This window comes from Capricornis sumatraensis, chromosome X (genome assembly GCF_032405125.1).
Source record: "Capricornis sumatraensis isolate serow.1 chromosome X, serow.2, whole genome shotgun sequence".
NCBI classification, from domain to species: domain Eukaryota; kingdom Metazoa; phylum Chordata; class Mammalia; order Artiodactyla; family Bovidae; genus Capricornis; species Capricornis sumatraensis.
In genome coordinates this window covers 62,501,165-62,520,034 of record NC_091092.1, presented here as the reverse complement: position 1 = coordinate 62,520,034, position 18,870 = coordinate 62,501,165, and the positions used below count along the sequence as shown (strand labels likewise).

At 53.3% G+C, this 18,870-nt stretch overlaps 1 protein-coding gene across 4 annotated transcripts; it reads left to right on the top strand.

Moving 5' to 3' along the window:
• The first annotated feature begins 1,941 nt into the window (after nt 1-1,941).
• HAUS7 (HAUS augmin like complex subunit 7) lies at nt 1,942-18,524 on the top strand. 4 transcript variants are annotated; one of them, XM_068962653.1, is made up of 10 exons: nt 1,942-2,056; nt 2,917-3,032; nt 7,032-7,099; nt 9,197-9,258; nt 11,839-11,930; nt 12,193-12,351; nt 12,455-12,551; nt 13,004-13,222; nt 14,185-14,299; nt 18,409-18,524. In XM_068962653.1, exons 1-10 carry the CDS (start codon nt 1,949-1,951, stop codon nt 18,477-18,479), a joined length of 1,107 nt encoding a protein of 368 aa, XP_068818754.1. In that variant the 5' UTR covers nt 1,942-1,948; the 3' UTR covers nt 18,480-18,524. The 4 variants fall into 4 exon arrangements, with proteins under 4 accessions (XP_068818754.1, XP_068818755.1, XP_068818753.1 ...); XM_068962654.1 differs by having other exon boundaries at nt 9,194-9,258; nt 13,016-13,222; XM_068962652.1 differs by having other exon boundaries at nt 9,194-9,258.
• Nucleotides 18,525-18,870: the final 346 nt, after the last annotated feature.

The following is an 18,870-nucleotide window of genomic DNA, read 5'->3' as shown; positions in this document are numbered from 1 at the left end:
TCCTTTCTAACCCACCCAGAGAGGCCCAGTAGTCTCTGTTCCCACCCCAGTCCCCAGTCTTTCCAGTGGATGAGGCTTGGGAGGCACCATGATCTGGGGGTGGTGTGGGAGGGGAAGCTGAGACCTGCTGCTGCCATTTCTATGAGCTAAGGGCTGGCCAGTGGGCTCTCCATGCAGGGGACGGACCTGAGTGACCCTTTGAGATGGTCTTCTCCCATCAAGGCCCTGAAATCCCACCACGTCCTATCCTGTGCCATAGACAGAGCTGCTGAGTCGGGAAAGGGCTGTTTAGACTACTGGCTCCATAGAGCTGGGTGGAGAAGGGGAATTTTCTTCCAGAATACACAGGGGCTGGTTTCTTCCTGATCCTCAGGAGCAGAGGATATGGGTAGGGTGGGGAGGCCACCACACTGCCATAGTTTCTCCCGCCAAATTCCCTAGTCCTAGGAAAGATCCACAGAAAAACCCACAAGAATTTGAATGTCTGAGCTGGGGCTGTGATGGAAATGAAATTTTTTAAAAAGAAAGAAAAACAAAAACAGAAAAAGAGAGGAAAAAAGATTGGAAAAAAAAAAAAAACCCCGAAAGCCCCCTACAGCCTTCAGTGGTGAGAAGAGCCCAAGTCAGCAGCCACATTGGAGGGGGACGGGACCTTACAGTGCTTTTGCAAATCTCTGAGTCCCTGGGTCCCTAGGCTGGGGCATCCTTCAGCTCAAGTGTAGAGGCTCTGTGTTCTCAGAATAGCTTGGAATTCCAAACCATTCACTAGAGAATCAGGCCCTGCTCCACAAGGCCAGGCTGGGGTCCCTTCTTCTTAGCCCAGACTCCTGCCCATCCCTTCCTTCCAGAACATGGCTGAGCCCTCTCCTGTCATTCAGAGGACTGAAGTCGCCTCCTGCCAGGTCCCTAGGTCTGCTGGCCTAGTCTAGCCCTGCCCCCTGATGCCACCCTCCAGGAGATGGCAGGATGGGGCACTGAGCAGGGATAAACTCTGGAGAGAATCAAGGAGGGCTGGCTCCTTGTTGCTGGTTTCCCACTCCCTGAGCATCAGCCACCCTCCATCTCCTTCCTACCTCATCTGATCAGCAGGTCCCTGGGATGTGGGCATTCTATGAGCTGGGGGTTTTGGAGGTGTGGCAGAGGACAGGCTAACAAATGTCATTTCAGACTCTTGAGTTTGAGGGGCCTGAGAGGTGCAAAGACATTTGTAAGTGGCCAGGGCACGAGGGAGACACAGAACCTTCCAGAAGGTCAAAGACAGACTGGAGGAGGGGCAGGTGAAAGGAGCATAATAATAGTAAACATGTACATAGTGCTTTTCACATGCCAGGTATTGCCTTGGGTATTTTATAGAAATTATTACCTCATTCCACCCTCATAGCAACCCAATGAGGTAAATGCTCTCAGTATCCACATTAGGTGCGTGCAAGGAAGCACAAAGAGGTTAGGTAACCTGCCCAAAGACACACAGCTTGGGCCAGATTCGAATCCACGAAACCTCTAACTACAGCTGTGAGTGTGGGCAAACGGAAACAGAGACCCGCGCTGGAACGTGGGACGCTGAAGTCCCAGTTCTGTCCCATCACCCAGGTTCCCCCTTCATCTTTCCGCGGAGAAACCGCGGGAAGAGGGCAGGAGCGCCCTCTCCTGGAGAATGCGCTTCCTGCCGCGTCCTCCGCCCCGGGCCGGCTGGCTGGAGCCTAGCGCGAGAGCCTGGGACCGAGCGCTAGCCCCGGCTCCTCCCGCTTTCCTCGAGGTCAGCCTCCTGGGCGCAGACGCTGCCCATTGGGAAGGCACGGTGGAGGAGGGGGCGGGATGCGTCTCTGCGCAATGCCCCGGCTACTGCGCAGGCGGGTAGGCAGGAGGGACACTAGACTCGTGATTGATTGGTAGCTGGGCCGGCCAGTCAGCCGGGGGCGTGGGCAGGGCGCGGTCTCGAGCGGGAAACATGGCTGAGTTGGGTCTTGGCGGTGGCTGCGCTGGCGGCGGCGGCTACGAGGGTGAGAGTGACGACAGCTCGTTCCAGGCGGCCCTAGAGGTCTTCGCGAAGCTGAAGGTGCTGCGAGGCCCCGGGAGCTGCCCCGGGGCGGCGGGGTCTGGGCGGCGGGGCTGCAGCAGTCGGTGGCGCCTCTGCCGGGGGGAGGCTCGTAGGCCGTCCGTCTCCGCTCCCTGGGCGGCCCCAGGCTTTCACTTTGCTGTCTCCGTGGCCCGTGCCTAGGAGTTCAGGCGCCTGAACTTTAGTCCCGCGGATGCTTGAAGGCTTGGCGTGCAGCAGGAGTGCAGGGGCGGGCGGCGGGGGTATGGGGCTACAAAACCTGGCTTCTAGGAGGAGGTCGCAGGTCTGGGGGAGACAGATGGGCGGAGTGCATGCCTCCGGCTTTGAGTTTTCTGAAGTAAACGCCGGTGACAGCGGTGGTGAAGACACCCTCCCCGCGAGGTCAGGCGGCAGCCCCGGGGCTGTGACCCGCTCTCCCCTCATCCCCTCTCCTTTCTCCTCCGCGACACCTCTCCCCTCGCCCGCCCCTCCCCCACCGTCCGCCTCCTCCCCCCCGTCCGTGATCGGGCCCGTGGGCCCTCTCCCGGTTCCCTTTGCTCCACGGCAGATGTCGGAATCTCGCCATAACCCCTAGTTGCTACCAAGTCAAACTACCGCTTCTGCCTCGAGGGGGCCTCGGAAAAGGACGCGAAGTGGTGGGCACCTGGAGCTGCAGATGACGGGGACTGAACTCTGGGCGTGATCAAGACCGCTACCCGTGGTCCGTGGCCGGGAGTCTGTGTCACCTGCCTGGTGGCTGCTTGGCGGCTGGGAACGTGTGTGAATGGAGGTGCACTGAGAGCGTGATTACTGCTCTGCGTTTCAACCTTTCCCTGATGTTGCCTTTCTAAAATTTCCTGGCTTTCCCTTTCCTTGTTTAGGACCTCAACTGCCCCTTTCTTGACGGTCTTTATATCACAGAACCAAAGACCATTCAGGAACTGCTGTGTAGCCCCTCGAAGTACCGCTTGGAAATCTTGGAGTGGATGTGCACACGGTAACAACCTGCTTTCTTCCTCCCCCACTCTTGGAGTACACAGACACCACTCAACCTACAGGGGAAGATGGGGTGGTTTCTTTATATGAGAAGGTGCCCACCGTCTTTAGTCACCTGCTTAGATAAGAAGTGAAGCCGTGCTCGGCTCTGGGAAGAAAGTGCCCTGGAGAGCACTTCAGCTTGTCTCTTCACAGCCGTGCTGTAGCTGAGCTTGGCTTCTGAGCATTTTTCTGGCTGTAACTACTACTTTCAGAGCTGGCAGGGATCTGGGAAATGATGTACTTCAGACCTTTCATTTTCAGACTGAGAAGCTAATGTTCAGAGTGGAGTCAAGAACCATCTGGGGTCTTACTACTGAGGAGTGGCAAGCCAGGGCCAAGACCCCATTTCCCAGTCCTTTGGGTCATGGTACCATTCCTCAGACACGGATGGGTGTCTGCAAGGAACTGGGGGTGCAGAAGGCTGAGGCATCAATCCCAGTGCCTTTCCACCAGCAGCTCCCAGTACTCTGGAGAGCCAGACAGGACAGCAGGCCAAGACAAAGCCAACAGGCTGAGGGCTCTGGCAGGGGTGTGCTCAAGAGGCTATGAGTATCCAGGGTAAAGATGGACACGTTTTGCCCTGGGACCTGGAGATTTTCTTTAAAAGGAGACAGGATGTGTGAGCCAGGTCTTTGAAGGCTGTATGGGATCCTGTATGTGTGCCACACAGGGACCTGGGCAGACTTGGCTTCCCTTGCATGGTGCCAGGCACACACAAACACACACACAGCTGCACCATGTGTCCAGCCACTAGCCTCAGGTCACAGTATGGTGTTGCACATACTTGAGATGTGCTCTAGGGTCTGAGGTGACAAGCGGGCACACAGACACATGCTCACCTGAGGTACCATTCCGCAGACACTGATGGGGGTCTCAAAGGAACTGGGGGTGCAGAAGGCTCAGGCACCAGTCCCAGTGTTGGGCACACCTCTGTTGTCTGAGTACTGGGATGTTGGCATGGAGGAGGTCGCGTTTGATCTGGGGACAGGTCATGGTGGACACTGGTTTCCATAGGAGCGAGGAGTCAAGGTGTGGGAGAGAGAACCAGGCAGCAGTGGCTTGAATGGCAGAAAGAATCTGGGACCAGGGGAGTGACATGTGAAATTGGCATTTTTGGCAGGGTGACTTGGGAGTTCTGTGGCAGATGGGTTTGGAGGGGAGAGGCTAGAGGCAGGTAAAAGACTGGAGCCTGGTTTGGAATGGCAGTGGCTCATGTGACAAGCACTGTTGGTCCTGGAAGGGCTAGTGCCTGGTCCAGGAACCTGGGATAGAACTGAGGATGGCCTGGGCTAGTTTGGAGATCTTGAACACAGGAAGGGGGCCAAAGTCAGGCCTTAGAGAGGCTCTTGTGGGAAGGAGCCCAAAGTTGCATGGCCCAGGTGGAAACTGGGGACCAGGTCCCTCAGCTGGCCAGAGAGGCGATGGATGAGAGTCTGGCTGAGGCCCTCAGATGCTTTTAGTGCTTTTTTAAATACAAGAAACAATCCTTTTAAGAAGCAACCAAAGAATGTCCAGTTGATTTTTATGATCCCAAGCTGGCAGAAGTGCTGTAGGCCTCTTGATGGCCAAAGAGTATTTCAGAGTCCAGTTTCTCCCAATTTCGTCTTGGCTTGTTTGCACACGGCTTCACCATTTCAGCCTCGTTTAGGTCCACCTATTCACCTTCCTCTGGGTAGAACCTGGGAACTGCATGCAGCATTGACTGGGGGTGGGGTTGGGCATGGTGGTCTTGGTGGCTCGTATGCCAAGCTGGCCCTCAGCATGGGCAAGGCAGAGCCACAGGGTCCCTGGATCACTGAGTTCAACTCTTGTGGGTTTCCTTGGTGCCTGAGGAGCTTTACTTGCTTTCGAGGCCTTGAGCACCGTTAGTTTCTGCCCTGCTCCCTGCTGCTTCAGGAAAAGCAATGTTAATGAAAGTCCTTTCCGAGTGAGGTCACTTAGGCTTTTGGGAATTTATTCTTGAGTGTGTTGAAGTGGTTTGCTGTGGTCCAGCCTAATGGATCAGTGAGGGCTCCCTGCTCTCTGGCGCTTTGTGAGTGGGAATGTTGCCTGGCAACCAGGCCCAGGGCCAGCCTCCCAGCTTTATGCATGGTGGCACTTCCCTCTCCTGCCCCTTCTGGCCCAGCCCTCTTTGACCGAAGGAATGGGTGCCTTAATGAGTAATTTAAGACAGGTGGCACAGCTGAGGCTGTTTTCCTGCTCCCTCTTCCCTGCAGTCCTGTGGTGGGGGGTGGGGTGTCAGGGTGGCCCCACTAGCTCCCAGGGCCCCCCCAGCCTGGTTGGGGCAGGTATGGCCACAGGGAAAGAACAGTGAGCCTTTTCCACTGAACACCTGCGCCGTCCTTTCCCACCATGATGATGAGAAAGTCAGCAGGTCCCGAGGGTGAGGCCTGGGCCCTGACCCTGCTAGAGCTGGGCGGCTCCCTGGCCAGCAGCTGGAGTGCCCTTCACATGGCCTGACTGCTGCGCCATGCCTGGACCTTGGGGCTGGGGTTGCCATGCTCAGACTGTGCCCCCTCATGGAGAAGACCCAGTGGGAGACTTGGGCTGTGTGTCACTTGTGACGCCTGCCGTTGTATTGCATGTGGTCTGTGTCTGGAAATGGTTCTGCCCATCAGCTTGGTATCTTCTTTTTAAAAATTACTATTTTAATTGGACGTTAATTGCTTTACAATGTTGGAGTGGTTTTTGCCATACATTGACATGAATCAGCCACGGGTGTACATCCTGAACCCCTCCTCCCACCTCCCTCCCCATCCCATTCCTCAGGGTCATTGCACTACACCAGCTTTGAGTGCCCTGTCTCATGCATTGAACTTGGACTGGTGATCTATTTCACATATAGTAATAGACATGTTTCAGTGGTATTCTCTCAAATTATCCCACCCTTCACCTTGGCATCTTAAGGCAAGATGCTTACCAGTGGCCACTCTCCTGTTATCTGTGTGGTATTGTCAAGGCTGGGGCTTCACCAGGCCAAGGGGACAAGTGGAATGGCTGTCTCCCCACCTGGGAGGCTGGGACTGTGATCCCACAGCCCACCATGCTAGGAGCCCTCAAATGGCTCAGAGCTGTGACCTTGGGTAGCATCATTGCCTGTTGACTTATGTTAGTTTAAGAACAGAAAACGCCCCTCTGTTGAAAGAGATAGGCATGGGCCTTTACTCATGGATTAGTCTGTGACAAGAGGCTGTGGTCATTCATTCGTAATGTTTACCAGCCACCTCTTCAGTGCTGGCTGCTGTGTTTGTTAGGGCCAAGAAGTACACAGCAGAAAGTTGGCTCCTGGTCTCGGTGAGCCCAAAGTCTAGGAGGTGAGAGCCCAGTGGAAGGACTGTGTCCAGGACCTGCAGTAATGGAGGAATGCCATCGTGGCTGCAGGAGGGTCCAGCCTTCCCGCGGCTTCCCTGGGGCGGCAAATGTCAGCCAGTGGTGGGCTTCGCCGGATCAGCTGGAGCCAACTCGGTGTGCTTGGCTTGGGTGGGAAGAAAGCCCTGCAGGTGGAGAAGGGCAGTCAGCCACATGCAAGGAGAGGGGCCCAGGCCCGGCCTGCAAGGATGCCAGACCAGGGAGGTCCTTTTGCATATTCTCCAAACAGACCTGCACCGTGATTGCAAGCAAAGCCAGCCCCTGGGTTCCTCTTGGAAAGGTGTCAGAGCTCTGAGGAATTCAGTTTTCTTTCCTCTTGGGCAGTCCTTTCATGTTTTTATTGTGAAAATTTTAATGTCAGTACTCAAATTCACGTTTCCAAGGTGAACTTTCAGAAATAGTTTGGTTTTGTGTTTTGCTGATAATTTATGGAGTTGAAATCACATAAGATTATCCATTTTCAAGTGAGTTTTCCAGTGCCATTTAGCACCTGGATATGAAGATTCCCTTTTGAGAGCATCTGTAAGGAGAGGTGTGAGGGCCTCCTGCAGCCCACTCAGGCCTGACTGCTTTTGCTCTTTGCCTGCAGGGTCTGTCCCTCCTGGCTCGAGAGGTTCAGCTCGCTGAACGGGGTGTCAGCCGAAGTGAAGATCCAAGGTGGGTCTCCTCCGTTACAGGAATTTTGTGTTGAATGGTGGATTCTGGCCATTCTAACCTGGTGCATGGCCTCCTTAGCAGATTGGTAGATTGCACAGTGGACTGGTGTTTTCAGTGGTTGTCCCCAGAGCCTTCTGGGATCCGCCCTCCCTTGTGTCTGTGAAGGAGACCCCGCCAGCCCATCCACTAGGGTGCTGGGGGGCAGAGACAACCGTTCTTGCTTATGCCACCAGTGATCAGGCTGCGTTGTGCTTGGGTGTGTGTGCGTGCCTATGACATGAGGCATTCCTGGGCAGGTCTCTATGGGGGCTTATCTCGGAACTGCTTCTTTTCAATCCATTTTTGACAGAAACTGCCCTTAAGCCAGCAACAAGCACTAGGTAAAGGGGAGCAAATTGCAGTCCTGAAGGCGCTGGCTTGCTCTTCACCCACACAGCAGTGTTTCTGAAGGTCCATCCTTCTGTGAGTCTGTGTTTGCCTCACCCCTGGCCCAGGGTGGGTGAGCCGGACCCCAGATTTCTAATCCGTGCCCCTGCTGGCCCTGCCACATTAGTTATCTGGGGCCAGTCCCAAGGCTGACACAGGTTGTGTCTCGGAGCCCATGGAGGCTGGGCCAGCCTGGTCAGCGGGTCACAAGTGAATCCTTGAACATGCATGCACAGGTACCTACCGTGGTGTTACCATTCCTAGCCTCAGTTTCCTCTTCGATAACGTGGGTGAGCAGCTCAGCCTGGCCCACCCTGTGGGGGTGGGGCCTGGGTGGCAGAGCAGGTGGTAGATGTGAGTGCTTGAGGAAGAGTGTAATTGGGAGAAACTGTGACACGCGGAAGAGGGATTAGAAGTCACCCGTTCACATTTAAGGAGCACCCGCTCTGCACCCAGCACTGCTCTTGCGGAGCTTACTTGCTAGCTAGGAGACAGGTGATAACACAGTAGGTGGTGACGTTTCTCAGTGTATCAAATGCTGAGAAGCACCATAAACAAAGATAGGTGAAGGCAGGGTGGTGCTCGGGTGGGCTGGGAGAAGGGTGGCACTATTGACATAAGATGGCTGGGGAAGGTCTCCCTTTTAAATAACAAGAGTCACATGGGAAGGAAGGAAGTGAGGCAGGCAGATCTCAGGAAGAATAGTGTTTGGGGTGAGAGAAGAACAAGCACCCAGGCAGGAGGTAGGAACAGCCAGGAGGCCAGGGTGGCTGCGGTAGAGGGCAGAGCAAAGGGCCAGGGCTGGGGCGAGGTCCGAGGGGCGACAGCGCCAGACCAGGCCAGGGCTGATGGACTGCAGAAGGACGTGGGCCTGTATTCCAAGAAGGGCCGTATAATCCTGACTGTGGGCTTAACAGGGAGGGTCCCTGGCCCGCTGTGCTGAGATGGATGTGGGATGCTGGAAGAGGGGAATGCTGCCCAGATCCTGGATTTCTAGTGAAGGGACCATTTGCTGGACTTGATGAGACTCAGATGTAGGCATTTGCAGGGATTTGGGGTCAGGGGCTGCAGGGCTGGTTGGGATGTAGAGCTTGCACTGGCCCCTGGCTTTGTGGCTCCAAGTCATAGCCTACCAGCTGGTTCCTCAGAAAATGCCCAGGGTTCCCCGGAAGACATAGCCGAGGATTCCTTACACCCCACAGGGCCTCAGTTTCCTAATCTGTGAAATGGAAGAGTAGCCACCTGCTAGGGTTGCCTGCAAGAGGAAGGGGTGTGATGGCGTGAAGGGCCTGTATGAAACTGACAAATGTGAGATGGTTCCTTGTGCTGTGGCTTGCTGAGGTGTCTGAAAGGGTGGCATGTGGCATCTTTGGAAGGTGCCCTGGCCTCTGTGGGCTCCTCAGGCAGCTGGCGGGCTTCTGCTGGAAGCCATCATTCCCTGTATGGAAGAGCATTGAATGCAACCTCTCATCGTAGGTGAGGAACCTAGCCCCCAGAGAAGGGCAGTGACCAGGTGTAGGTCACATAGCAGGAGGCCATGCTGGCACCCCAGGGTGTCCGCCACCTGCCTCCTTGTTGACCTCCTTTAGCAGGGAAGCACTTGGCTAGGGTGCCTGGCCTCCCCCTCTTTGGGTGGCTGTCTGTGGTAACTGGACCCTTGTGTTCCAGCAGAGATGGTGAAACTGGGCCATGAACTGATGTTGTGTGGGCTGGATGACCAGGAGCTCCTGAAGGTAAGAGAGAGCCCCCCGTCCCTGTGGGCAGGGGCCCTCCATGATGCTGGGGTGATTCTGGGAAGGCTCCTTCCCTAGGAGCCAGCATCCTTAGCCCCTGGGGCAGGAACCCATAGGATTCCTTTGGGTGGACCCCTGCCATTCCTAGGACAAGGTGAGGGGCTGGTTGAGGAGGTCGAGGAGGCTTTCTGGCTTACATGCCAGTAACTGTCATGCCCTTCCTCCCCCAGACAGCAGGTCCTTGTCATATGCCATCTCCCTGGGAAGGTGACAAGCAGCTCTCTCAAGGTTACTCTGTAACAGAGCCTGGCCTCTTGAACCCAACACTCTGGCTTCTGAGCCCATGTACTTTCCTCCATGTGTTGCCTTTCCATACAAAGGCAGCCACCCTTAAACCTACTCTGAAACCCTGCCACCTCCTCTTAAAATTTAAGAAGCATACTTGAAATAATTATTTCCATGTTTTGGCTCTTAAAAATAACAATGCTCCAACTGTGCCTTATACATTTTTGACAGAAGACATGTTTCCAGTTCTCTTCAGTATATATGAATAGCTAGGAGTGGAATTACCTAACTTTCAGAATTCTTTGAATATGTTAAACTTTTCAAGGAACCCCAAAGTGTTTTCCAAAGTGGCTGTACCATTTCACATTCTCACCAGCATTGTGTGAGGGTTCCAGTTTCTCACATCATCACCAACACTTGTTATTTTTCATCTTTTTGATACGAGCCATCCTGGTGGGTGTGAAGAGCTCACCGTGGTTTTGATTTGCATTTCCCTGATGACTAATGGTGTTGAACATCTTTTCATGTGCCTATTAGTCATTTGTGTGTCTTCTTTGGAGTAATGTCTCTATTTCAGTTCTTTTGCCCACTTTTTAATTGGGTTGTCTTTTTATTTTTGAGATGCAAGAATTCTTTATATATTCTGGATACAAGGCACATCAGATATTTGATTTATAAATATGTTCTCCCATTCTGTGGATTGTCTTTTCACTTTCTAGATGTGTCCTTTGGAGTTCAAAAGTTTTGAGCTTTGTTGAGAAAGAGTTTTGTATTTTTAGCTCTTATATTTAGATCTTTGACCCATTTTGAGTTAGTTTTATGTATGGGTGTAACGTGTATATCCAACTTCCTTCTTTTGTATGTGGCTGTCCAGTTTTTCCAGTTAATCGACCACTTATTGAAAATACCATTCTTTATTGAAAAGACCATTCTTTCCTCATTGGACTGTTTGGGCATCTTTGTTGAAAATCGATGAATGTAAAAGTGAGGCTTTATTTCTGGATTCTCCATTCTATTCCACTGATCTGTATGCCTGTCCTTAGGCCAGTACCAGAACGCCTTGATGACTATAGCTTTGCAGTAAATTGTGAACATGACAGTCCTCCAACTTTGCTCTTTTTCAGAGGGGTACCTTGAATTTCCATATGAATTTTAGAATCAGTTTGTCAGTTTGTGCAAAACTGAGCTTTTAATGGAGATTGTGTTGAATCTGTAGATCACTTTGGCGAGTATTACCATCACCCCTAATAAGTCTTTCTATCCTTGAACATGGGCTGTTGTTCCATGTAGTTCGGTTTTCTTCAGTTTCTCTTGGAGACGTTTTGTAGCTTTCAGCGTATAGGCTGTGAGGGGCAGCTTACCCTTTCCTGGGCTGGTGGGGCTCCTGGAGCCCGTCTGCTGTGGAGGGGCTGGCGTGCAGCCTGGGCCACCGGTCAAGGCTTTGTGAGATCTTGAGTGACACTTGGTCTCATGTTTCTGCCCAGGCTTTCCTCCATCTAGACAGTGTCCCACACCTCATCTCCTTCTCGCAGGGTGCCCTTTGGGTGTATCATTCTGGTTCGGTGTTGTTTGGGGCTGGTTGGGAGAAGGAGGCAACACGAGGTAGTGATGCCCCCAGTGGCAGGCCAGGGGGGCATGGAGGTGGAGATCCCAGGAGCTTGCAGAGGCACCGGCCCTGTCCCTGTGGCTACGTAGGTGGGAGCCAGGCTCGCAGGGAGTGCTAGGCATCTGCAACCATGATGCTTGTGGACAGGAACTGAGCTGCAAACAAAAGAGCAGAATGTGACCCTGTCCCCCAGTCTGCTGCCTCCCCAGGGCTGCCTGGGCCCCCTCGGCCCTCCCCTTCTCAGCCCACCCTAAAAGCCGCTGCTCTCAGGGCTCTTGGAGCAGGCTGTGTTTACAGCCTGTATTCACACAGGCTCTCCCAGATTAAATTTGCATCATGGGGCTTGGTCTCGGGCCTCTCCCCCTTTCTGGAAGGAGTTGAGCTCTAAATTGGACTGCTCCTGGCCAGGCATCCCAGCTGCTTTTGGGGTGGGGGGCTGACTCAGCTGCTGCTCAGGGACTCTGGCTGTAAGGCTTGGCTGCTTGTCGCCTATGGGGGAATGAGTCCCTGTTGGCCACGAATTAGCAGATGCGACGTGGCCATATCCACTGCCTGTCTTGTTGTGCCAGGGGCCCTGAGCCTGTCCACAAGCCTGCCATGTGGAAGCCTGGGGGGCTGCTGGCCCGTTGGGGCAGCAGGGGGCCCCTGGCACATTGGGCTAGTGAGTACCTGTGCCCTTCCCTGCCCAGGGCCGGGCCTGTGCCCAGAAGCAGCTACACTTCATGGACCAGCTGCTGGATGTGGTCCGCAGCCTGAGTGTCGGCGGCTCCAGCTGCCCCAGGTAAAGGTTGGCACAGGCCCTGCCCGAATTGGCCGCCAGGCGCCCTTGCTCCTCCAAGCCCTCTGGGCACATCTTCCCAGGAGGAACCCCCCATGCTCCATCCCAGGGGAATGCAGGCTCACCCCACCAAGGATGGATACCTGGGCTGTCCCTGCAGGTGGGCAGGCTCTCAGAGACTGGAGGAGATGCCTTCTCCTGGCCCCTTAGCTAGTCTTGGCTGGTCTCTGGCATTGACAGCGTGGCCCTGGGGCTGCCTTTGCAGTGCAGAGGAGCGCTTCGAGGACACCAGGGAGAAGACCGAGGGGTTGCTGGGGGAGCTCTTCTCCAGCTCTTGCCTGCAGATGCTCCTGAGACCCAAGTGTGAACCATGGTCTGTGGACGTGCAGCCCCTTCTTGACAAGCAGAGCGATGACAGGCAGGGGTAGGTTGCCTGTTGGCTGGGACGGAGCCTCCTGTGCATGGTCCACAGGTGCCCCGATGCCCATGATGGCACCAGGCAGAAGTGACCCCTTGTCTCCCTGCAGGGCCAGCCCCTTGGTCAAGTCGGAGGAGAAGAAGATGGCAGAACTGGCCCGGCAGCTGCAGGAGAGTGCCTCAAAGCTTCAGGCACTCCGGGTGAAGGTGAGGCGCTGGCTGCGGGGGTGCTGCATGGGGCCCCCGCCCATGTCCCAAAGCCTCAGACAGCCCTGTCTCTCCGACGACCATGTCAGGAGGCCTGAGTGAGGTGGCACACATGCCGAACGGCCCAGCTTCTCGAATGTGATGGCCGGAGAGGGGAGGCTTTTCCAGGAGTGGAAAGGACTGGCTTTGGTGGGGAGCCCTATGCCAGGCCTGGCACCCTGGGCTTTTCCTGGGCTTTCTCCTGCTACCTTCCCTGCAGCCCTGGACCTTTCCTCATTGCCGCTAAGGTCCTCAGGAGGACGTTGAGGTCCCTGCAGGCCTCCGGTCTTCCATTCATCTCCCGGTTTGTGGAAGCATGGAGTGGCCAGCAGACCCCCACTTCTCCAAGGGGGCTTAGGGCCCTGCCTGGTGCCCCATGGCAGGCGGGACAGCCTCCACCCCTGACTTTGCAGTGCTTTGCACAGCAACGAGCCGCTCTGGTCAGCGCCCATGCCAGCACCCTGGACCAGAAGCTGCGCCTGGTCATCTCTGACTTCCATCAGCTCGTCATTGCTTTCCTGCAAGTCTGTGATGGTGAGCTGGGCGAGTACTGCCAGCGCCCAGGCCCCTACCTCCACCCATGCGGCCCCATCGTCCAGGCCGTGTATCAGACCCTGACATCGTGCCTCCAAGTAAGCATCGCCCTTCCCCTGGCCCCTCCCAGGGGCTACTGTACCCCCAGCGAGGCACCTGAGGGTGGGGACTGGCTGATCTCCGGGCTCCAGGCTTAAGGCTGAAACTTAAAGGCAGGTTGGGGCTATAGAGGGGAGGAGGGGTGCTGGGGATGTCCCACTGTGGGTCCCCCTGCCCTTCAGGAGGGTGCCCACCAAGCCACAACCGCAGGCACAGAAGAGGTGTGTGTGCTGTTTGCACTGGGCCCCAGCTGACCGTAGGAGACTCTCATCCCAGCCTACAGCTTCTGTCCCGGTGTTGGCCTCAGCCTGTCTGCACAAAAGGCTCAAGCATTTCACGGTTTGTTTTTCCTTGTGTGGCCCAGAGTGGTGCCAGACAGACAGACGGATGCTTGCCCGTCTTGGCCCTTGACCCAGTTTGGACAGACAGGAAAAGGCAGCCTCACACGGCTGAGCTGATGGCCTCAGCATTGACTCCGCTCTCCGGAGCCCAGACTGCTAGCTTTGGTTATGATTATGTGCACAGTTGCCACACATGACACTCTGCCATCAACTCAGGGCTCTCATGGTGCTGGCCTTGGCGTTCTCACAAGAAAGCTCCCAGACTTCCCAACCTCTGACCAGCTTGTTCTTTGCTATTCTACAGCAGGCTGAGTTAGGGCACAGTCCTCGCCCATCAGAAAGGCCCTTTGACCCTGGGACATTGACTTTTGCACTGTCCATCTGTCCCCTCTACCCTGGCTTTGTGTGGCCTCAGTGTGGGGTGGGATCCAAGATAGTGTGGCGTCCCTGCAGGGCCAGGAGGAAGGGAATTACACTGGGGAGCTCTGGTGGGTGACTGTCCTTGCAGCTGGAGGCAGGTGTTCAGTGTCCACCAGGGCGGGGAGCAGGAGACGCCTCCTGTGGGTCAGACCGCTGGCATTCAAGCCTACACGTCCCCACCCTCTGTTCCTCCATTGAAGCTGTTGAAGGCAGCCGTGGAAGTCACTAGCACCTCGGTGAAAGCCGTGCAGATGGTGAACCAGCAGCATGACGAGCAGATATGCTGGGGCAACAACAGCTCTGTCATGAGTCTAGGTATGTGGTCACCCCTTGCTGTGTCTGTGGCCACCCGATTGGTGGTCAGGGCCATCTTAGGGCACCTCGGCCTGCATTTGGGGACTGGTCCATTCCTGTTCTCTTCTTTTTGTGATGCTTAAGGTTTTCCTTCCCTTAAAAAAGGCTTTTGACAGAAAAGAAAACCATGAATGGTAGAAAATGGGGATTCTCTAAAGCTGTGCAGAAGGAAACTGAAAGCACTGCATAACGCAGTGGCCCAGAGGCAGTCTGTTCATGTTTTGGTCTGTTTCCCTCTATTCTGTTTCCTCTCATCATTTTTAAAAATTAATTAATTTATTTTAATTGGAGGCTAATTACTTTACAGTATTGTAGTGGTTTTTGCCATACATTGACATGAATCAGCCATGGGTGTACAGCTCTCATCATTTTTTATTTCTTTGTATAAGTTGAATCTAATCACATCATGCTACACTATTATATTCTTTCCCTTGGACCTCATTTTAAGCATTGACCCAGGTTCTCAAAGTCATATTTCCAATCGTCAGACACTTCCTTTCAGACATGAGCTAAAATTTGCTCAACGTTTTCTACTACTGAGCCTGTAGGTCACTTTCGATTATTTATTGTTATACTGTTCCAGCATTTACAATACTGACAAATGGGAATAATTCAAGGTTTTGTTCTTGGATAATGCTTGGGTACATACTGGTTATATGTATATTGTGGGACAGTATTTGTTGTTTCAAAACTTGGTTACAATGACATGAGGAAATGCATACTGTATAGTGTTAAAAGGAAAATGCAGGTTGAAAATGAAATATACAGTATGATCTTACTTCTCTAAAGGGAAAAAGTGCAGAGGAATCCATTGTGGGAGTTGAGTTACCACATGGATGTTGATTTTCTCTCTGTGAGTCAGAGGTGGATTCAGATTGTTTGTTATTCAGTCGCTAAGTTGTGTCAACCCCATGGACTGCAGTATGCTAGGTTTCTGTATCTTTCACCATCTCCCAGAGCTTGCTCAAACTCTTATCCATTGAGTCGATGATGCCATCCAAGCATCTGATCGTCTGTAACCCCCTTCTCCTCCTGCCTTCAATCTTTCCCAGGATCAGGGTCTTCTCTAATGAGTTGGCTCTTTGCAACAGGTAGCAAAAGTATGGGAGCTTCAGCGTCAGTCATTCCAATGAGTATTTCCTTTAGGATGGACTGGTTGGATCTCCTTGCAGTCCAAGGGACTCTCAAGAGTCTTCTTCAACATCATGGTTCAAAACCATCAATTCTTTGGCGCTCAGCTTTCTTTATAGTCCAACTCTCACATCCATATGTGACTACTGGAAAAACCATAGCTTTGACTAGACAGACCTTTGTTGGCAAAGTAATGTCTCTGCTTTTTAATATGCTGTCTAGGTTGGTCATAGGTTTTCTTCCAAGGAGCAAGCATTTTTAATTTCATGGCTGCAGTCACCATCTGCAGTGATTTTGGAGCCCAAGTATAAACTTGTCAAGAAGGTAAATTGTGTCAGTTTCCATTGTTTCCCCATCTATTTGCCATGAAGTGATGGGACCAGATGCCATGATCTTAGTTTTTTGAATGTTGAGCTCTAAGCCAACTTTTTCACTCTCTTCTTTTACTTTCATCAAGAGGCTCTTTAGTTCTTCTTCACTTTCTGCCATAAAGGTGGTATCATCTGCATATCTGAGGTTATTGGTATTTCTCCCGGCAATCTTGATTCTAGCTTGTGCTTCATGCAGCTCTGCATTTTGCATGATGTTCTCTGCATATATAGTTAAAGCAGGGTGACAATATACAATCTTGACCTACTCCTTTCCCTATTTGGAACCAGTCTGTTGTTCCATGTTGGGTTCTAACTGTTGCTTCTTGACCTGCATGCAGATTTCTCAGGAGGCAGGTATGGTGGTCTAGTATTCTCGTCTCTTGGAGAATTTTACAGTTTGTTGTGATCGTTTACTTTGTTTCCTGTTTCTTTATCCTGTTCTGCAGCCTTCACATATTCTGCAGTGAGCATGTATCACTCAGGGAATTTCCCTGTGATTGTCAACCTTTAAGAAAGGTCACAGTGAACTCGTTTCAACAGTTGAGGTTCCACGTGAGGTTCTGCCATCGTGGCAATGAGGCCAGCTCCTCCCATTTGTGGGGCTAGCTTTGCTGTTTCTCACCTTCCTGCTATTGGGTAAGGTCAAAATTGTGTCTGCATTTAATTTTAAACTTTGTTTCTGAGTAAGTTTCTTCTTCTTATGGAAAATACACTCAGAGAAGGTTTTTCGTTGTTGTTGTTTTTTGTTATAAGAAAAAAGCAGCTTTAGGGAGGAGTCTTAACTCAGGGTTAGACAAGTGAAAAGTTGCCTCTGTCCCCTGGGCTGTGGCAAACTCCCTTCAGTCCATTGCTACTGATTTTAAAGCAGATAGTTGTGTGACCACAGACCAGGCTAAGAGATGGAACATGCCTCGCACACTAGCGACTCCATCAGCCACTTCCTGCCTGCAGCTGAGTGCTGGCCCGGCTTGGTGAGGATTCTCTCCCGGTGCCTGCACCTCCCAAGTGAGGGTCTGTGATCGCTCATGTTCATTGACATATAATGGAGGCCTTGGGGTAGTCTCTTCAGTCTTCCGTTCTCAGATCTGTCTTGCCCTTTGGCTCTTTTGATAGTCTTGGTGTGGGGTCACTTTTGCGTTTCTCCCATTTGGAGTTGTATGAGCTATTTGGGTGTATAGCTTCATGGTTTTCCTCCACACTCAGCCAGATGGCTGACAACGTTTCCTTCCTCCGCACCTCTGTTGGTCTTGCCTTAAGGTCAAGTAGAGTCATGGGCTCAGGGACTTTGCAGGTCTCTTCCAGACACCCTCTCGGCCCCAGACACTCGTGTGGTCTTCCATATTCCCAGGACCTTTGCAGCTCTTCAGAGCCCTCGTGGGCCTCTCCTGCCCTGTTGTCTCCTTCTGCACTTGCTGCTTTGTCTGTGTTTGCTCCAGCCCTTTTCCATCGCCAGAGGCAATGGTCATTCAGAGAAGAGAACTTTCCAGCCAACTTGAATGAACATACTCAGCATCTTGTCCACACATACTGAGGAAACTGGAAAGAACCAGCAAGGAGAAATGCAAGCAGACACTCTTAGGCGTTAAACATGGTTGTCAAAGTCTTCAGAACAATCCATGGAGAGAGTTAGGCAGATCTTGAGTAGAAAACATCTTGAGACTCAAGAGACAAGGGGCAGATAAACAAGGGCAAAGAAAAACAGCGCAGAGATGGGCTGAGATCTCTGACGCTGAGAAAAGAAGGAAGGAGGAGGGAGGCGGTTGCAGAGTTGAGGGCTGAGTCCAGACCAGAGGGAGCCCCAGGACTCACTCCAGACCTAGCCTCCCATAATCCACGGTAGCAGGGATGCAGCATTGGGGGCCCAGGCTTCCAGAGACAGCACAGCTTGGCCTAGCCCTGAGTCAAGAGAAGGCCACGTAGCACTGAGGGCCTGGGACAGAGGGGCGACATGTGAGCTAAGGTATACGCCCAGATCTGGGGGAGCCTCGGAGCAGGACTGGGGCATCTGGAGATTGGGAGAATCTGAGGACTTAGTAAAGGGAAATGACACCCCTGAATCCTATCTATATGTAAGAGAAATGTGAGCGCCCTCAGAGGGAGTGGTGATGGTGAGTGGGAAGGCTCGTTGGGGCCAGGCCTCTCTCTTCTCTGTGAGATGCCCACCCAGCCATCACCCCAAGGCTCACCCTGTGGTGCCCAAGCTTCGCACTCACTCTTGGGATTGGCAGGACCGAACACCACTTGCCAACCTTATGGGAGGGCAGAGGACAGGCCAGGGAGGCGAGCTCCTGGAGGATGGACTCGGACAAGCTGAAGGAAGGGCTGATCAAAATCCATACAGCATTCGAATCATGAACCTCCCTGACTCCTGGGTTCTGCGGAGAGAGCCAGTCAAGCTGGTGAATCCCAGCCTGGGAACTCTGCCTGGGGCCCCCAGGGGATTCCATCAGAGCTCACCAGGCCCTGGCCTCCTTGGGGGCTCCTGGCTCAGCCCATCGCGGGGTGCCCTGGGCCCAAGGACAGCTGGAATGACTGACCTTACTATTTTCCATTCTCTTTCATTGGCAGCGACCAAAATGGAAGAGCTAACCCAGCAATATAAGACCTTCAGCACCTGTCTGCACAAAGGCCTGCAGTAGCCCGTGAGCAGTGAGCTCCACCCCGAAGAGCCGGGCAGCAGCAGTCAGTTCCCTTGCCATGTAGACATGGCCTCTAGCTGCTCAGCACCTTCAGCTCTTTGGCGAGGGGTGGGGGTGTGGGGGCTGTGAGGGGAGGGTAACGTGGGGATGGTGGAGGGTGGAGGTAGGGTGGGGTGGGGCGGGTTTGGGCATTGTGAGCTGGGGAAAAAAGAAAGCCCAGGTTTTAAGAAGTTGCCTCCAGCCTGCTTTTTTGCTTCTGTGGCTCTGCCTGACTGCCTCCCTGCCCGTCCTGCCTGCCCCACGTTCCAGTGCCCGTTAAGCCTTTTGGTGTCTTGTCACCACTCCTGGCTGAATGTGACCACGGCCTCCCCCAGGCCCTGATCCGCTGCTT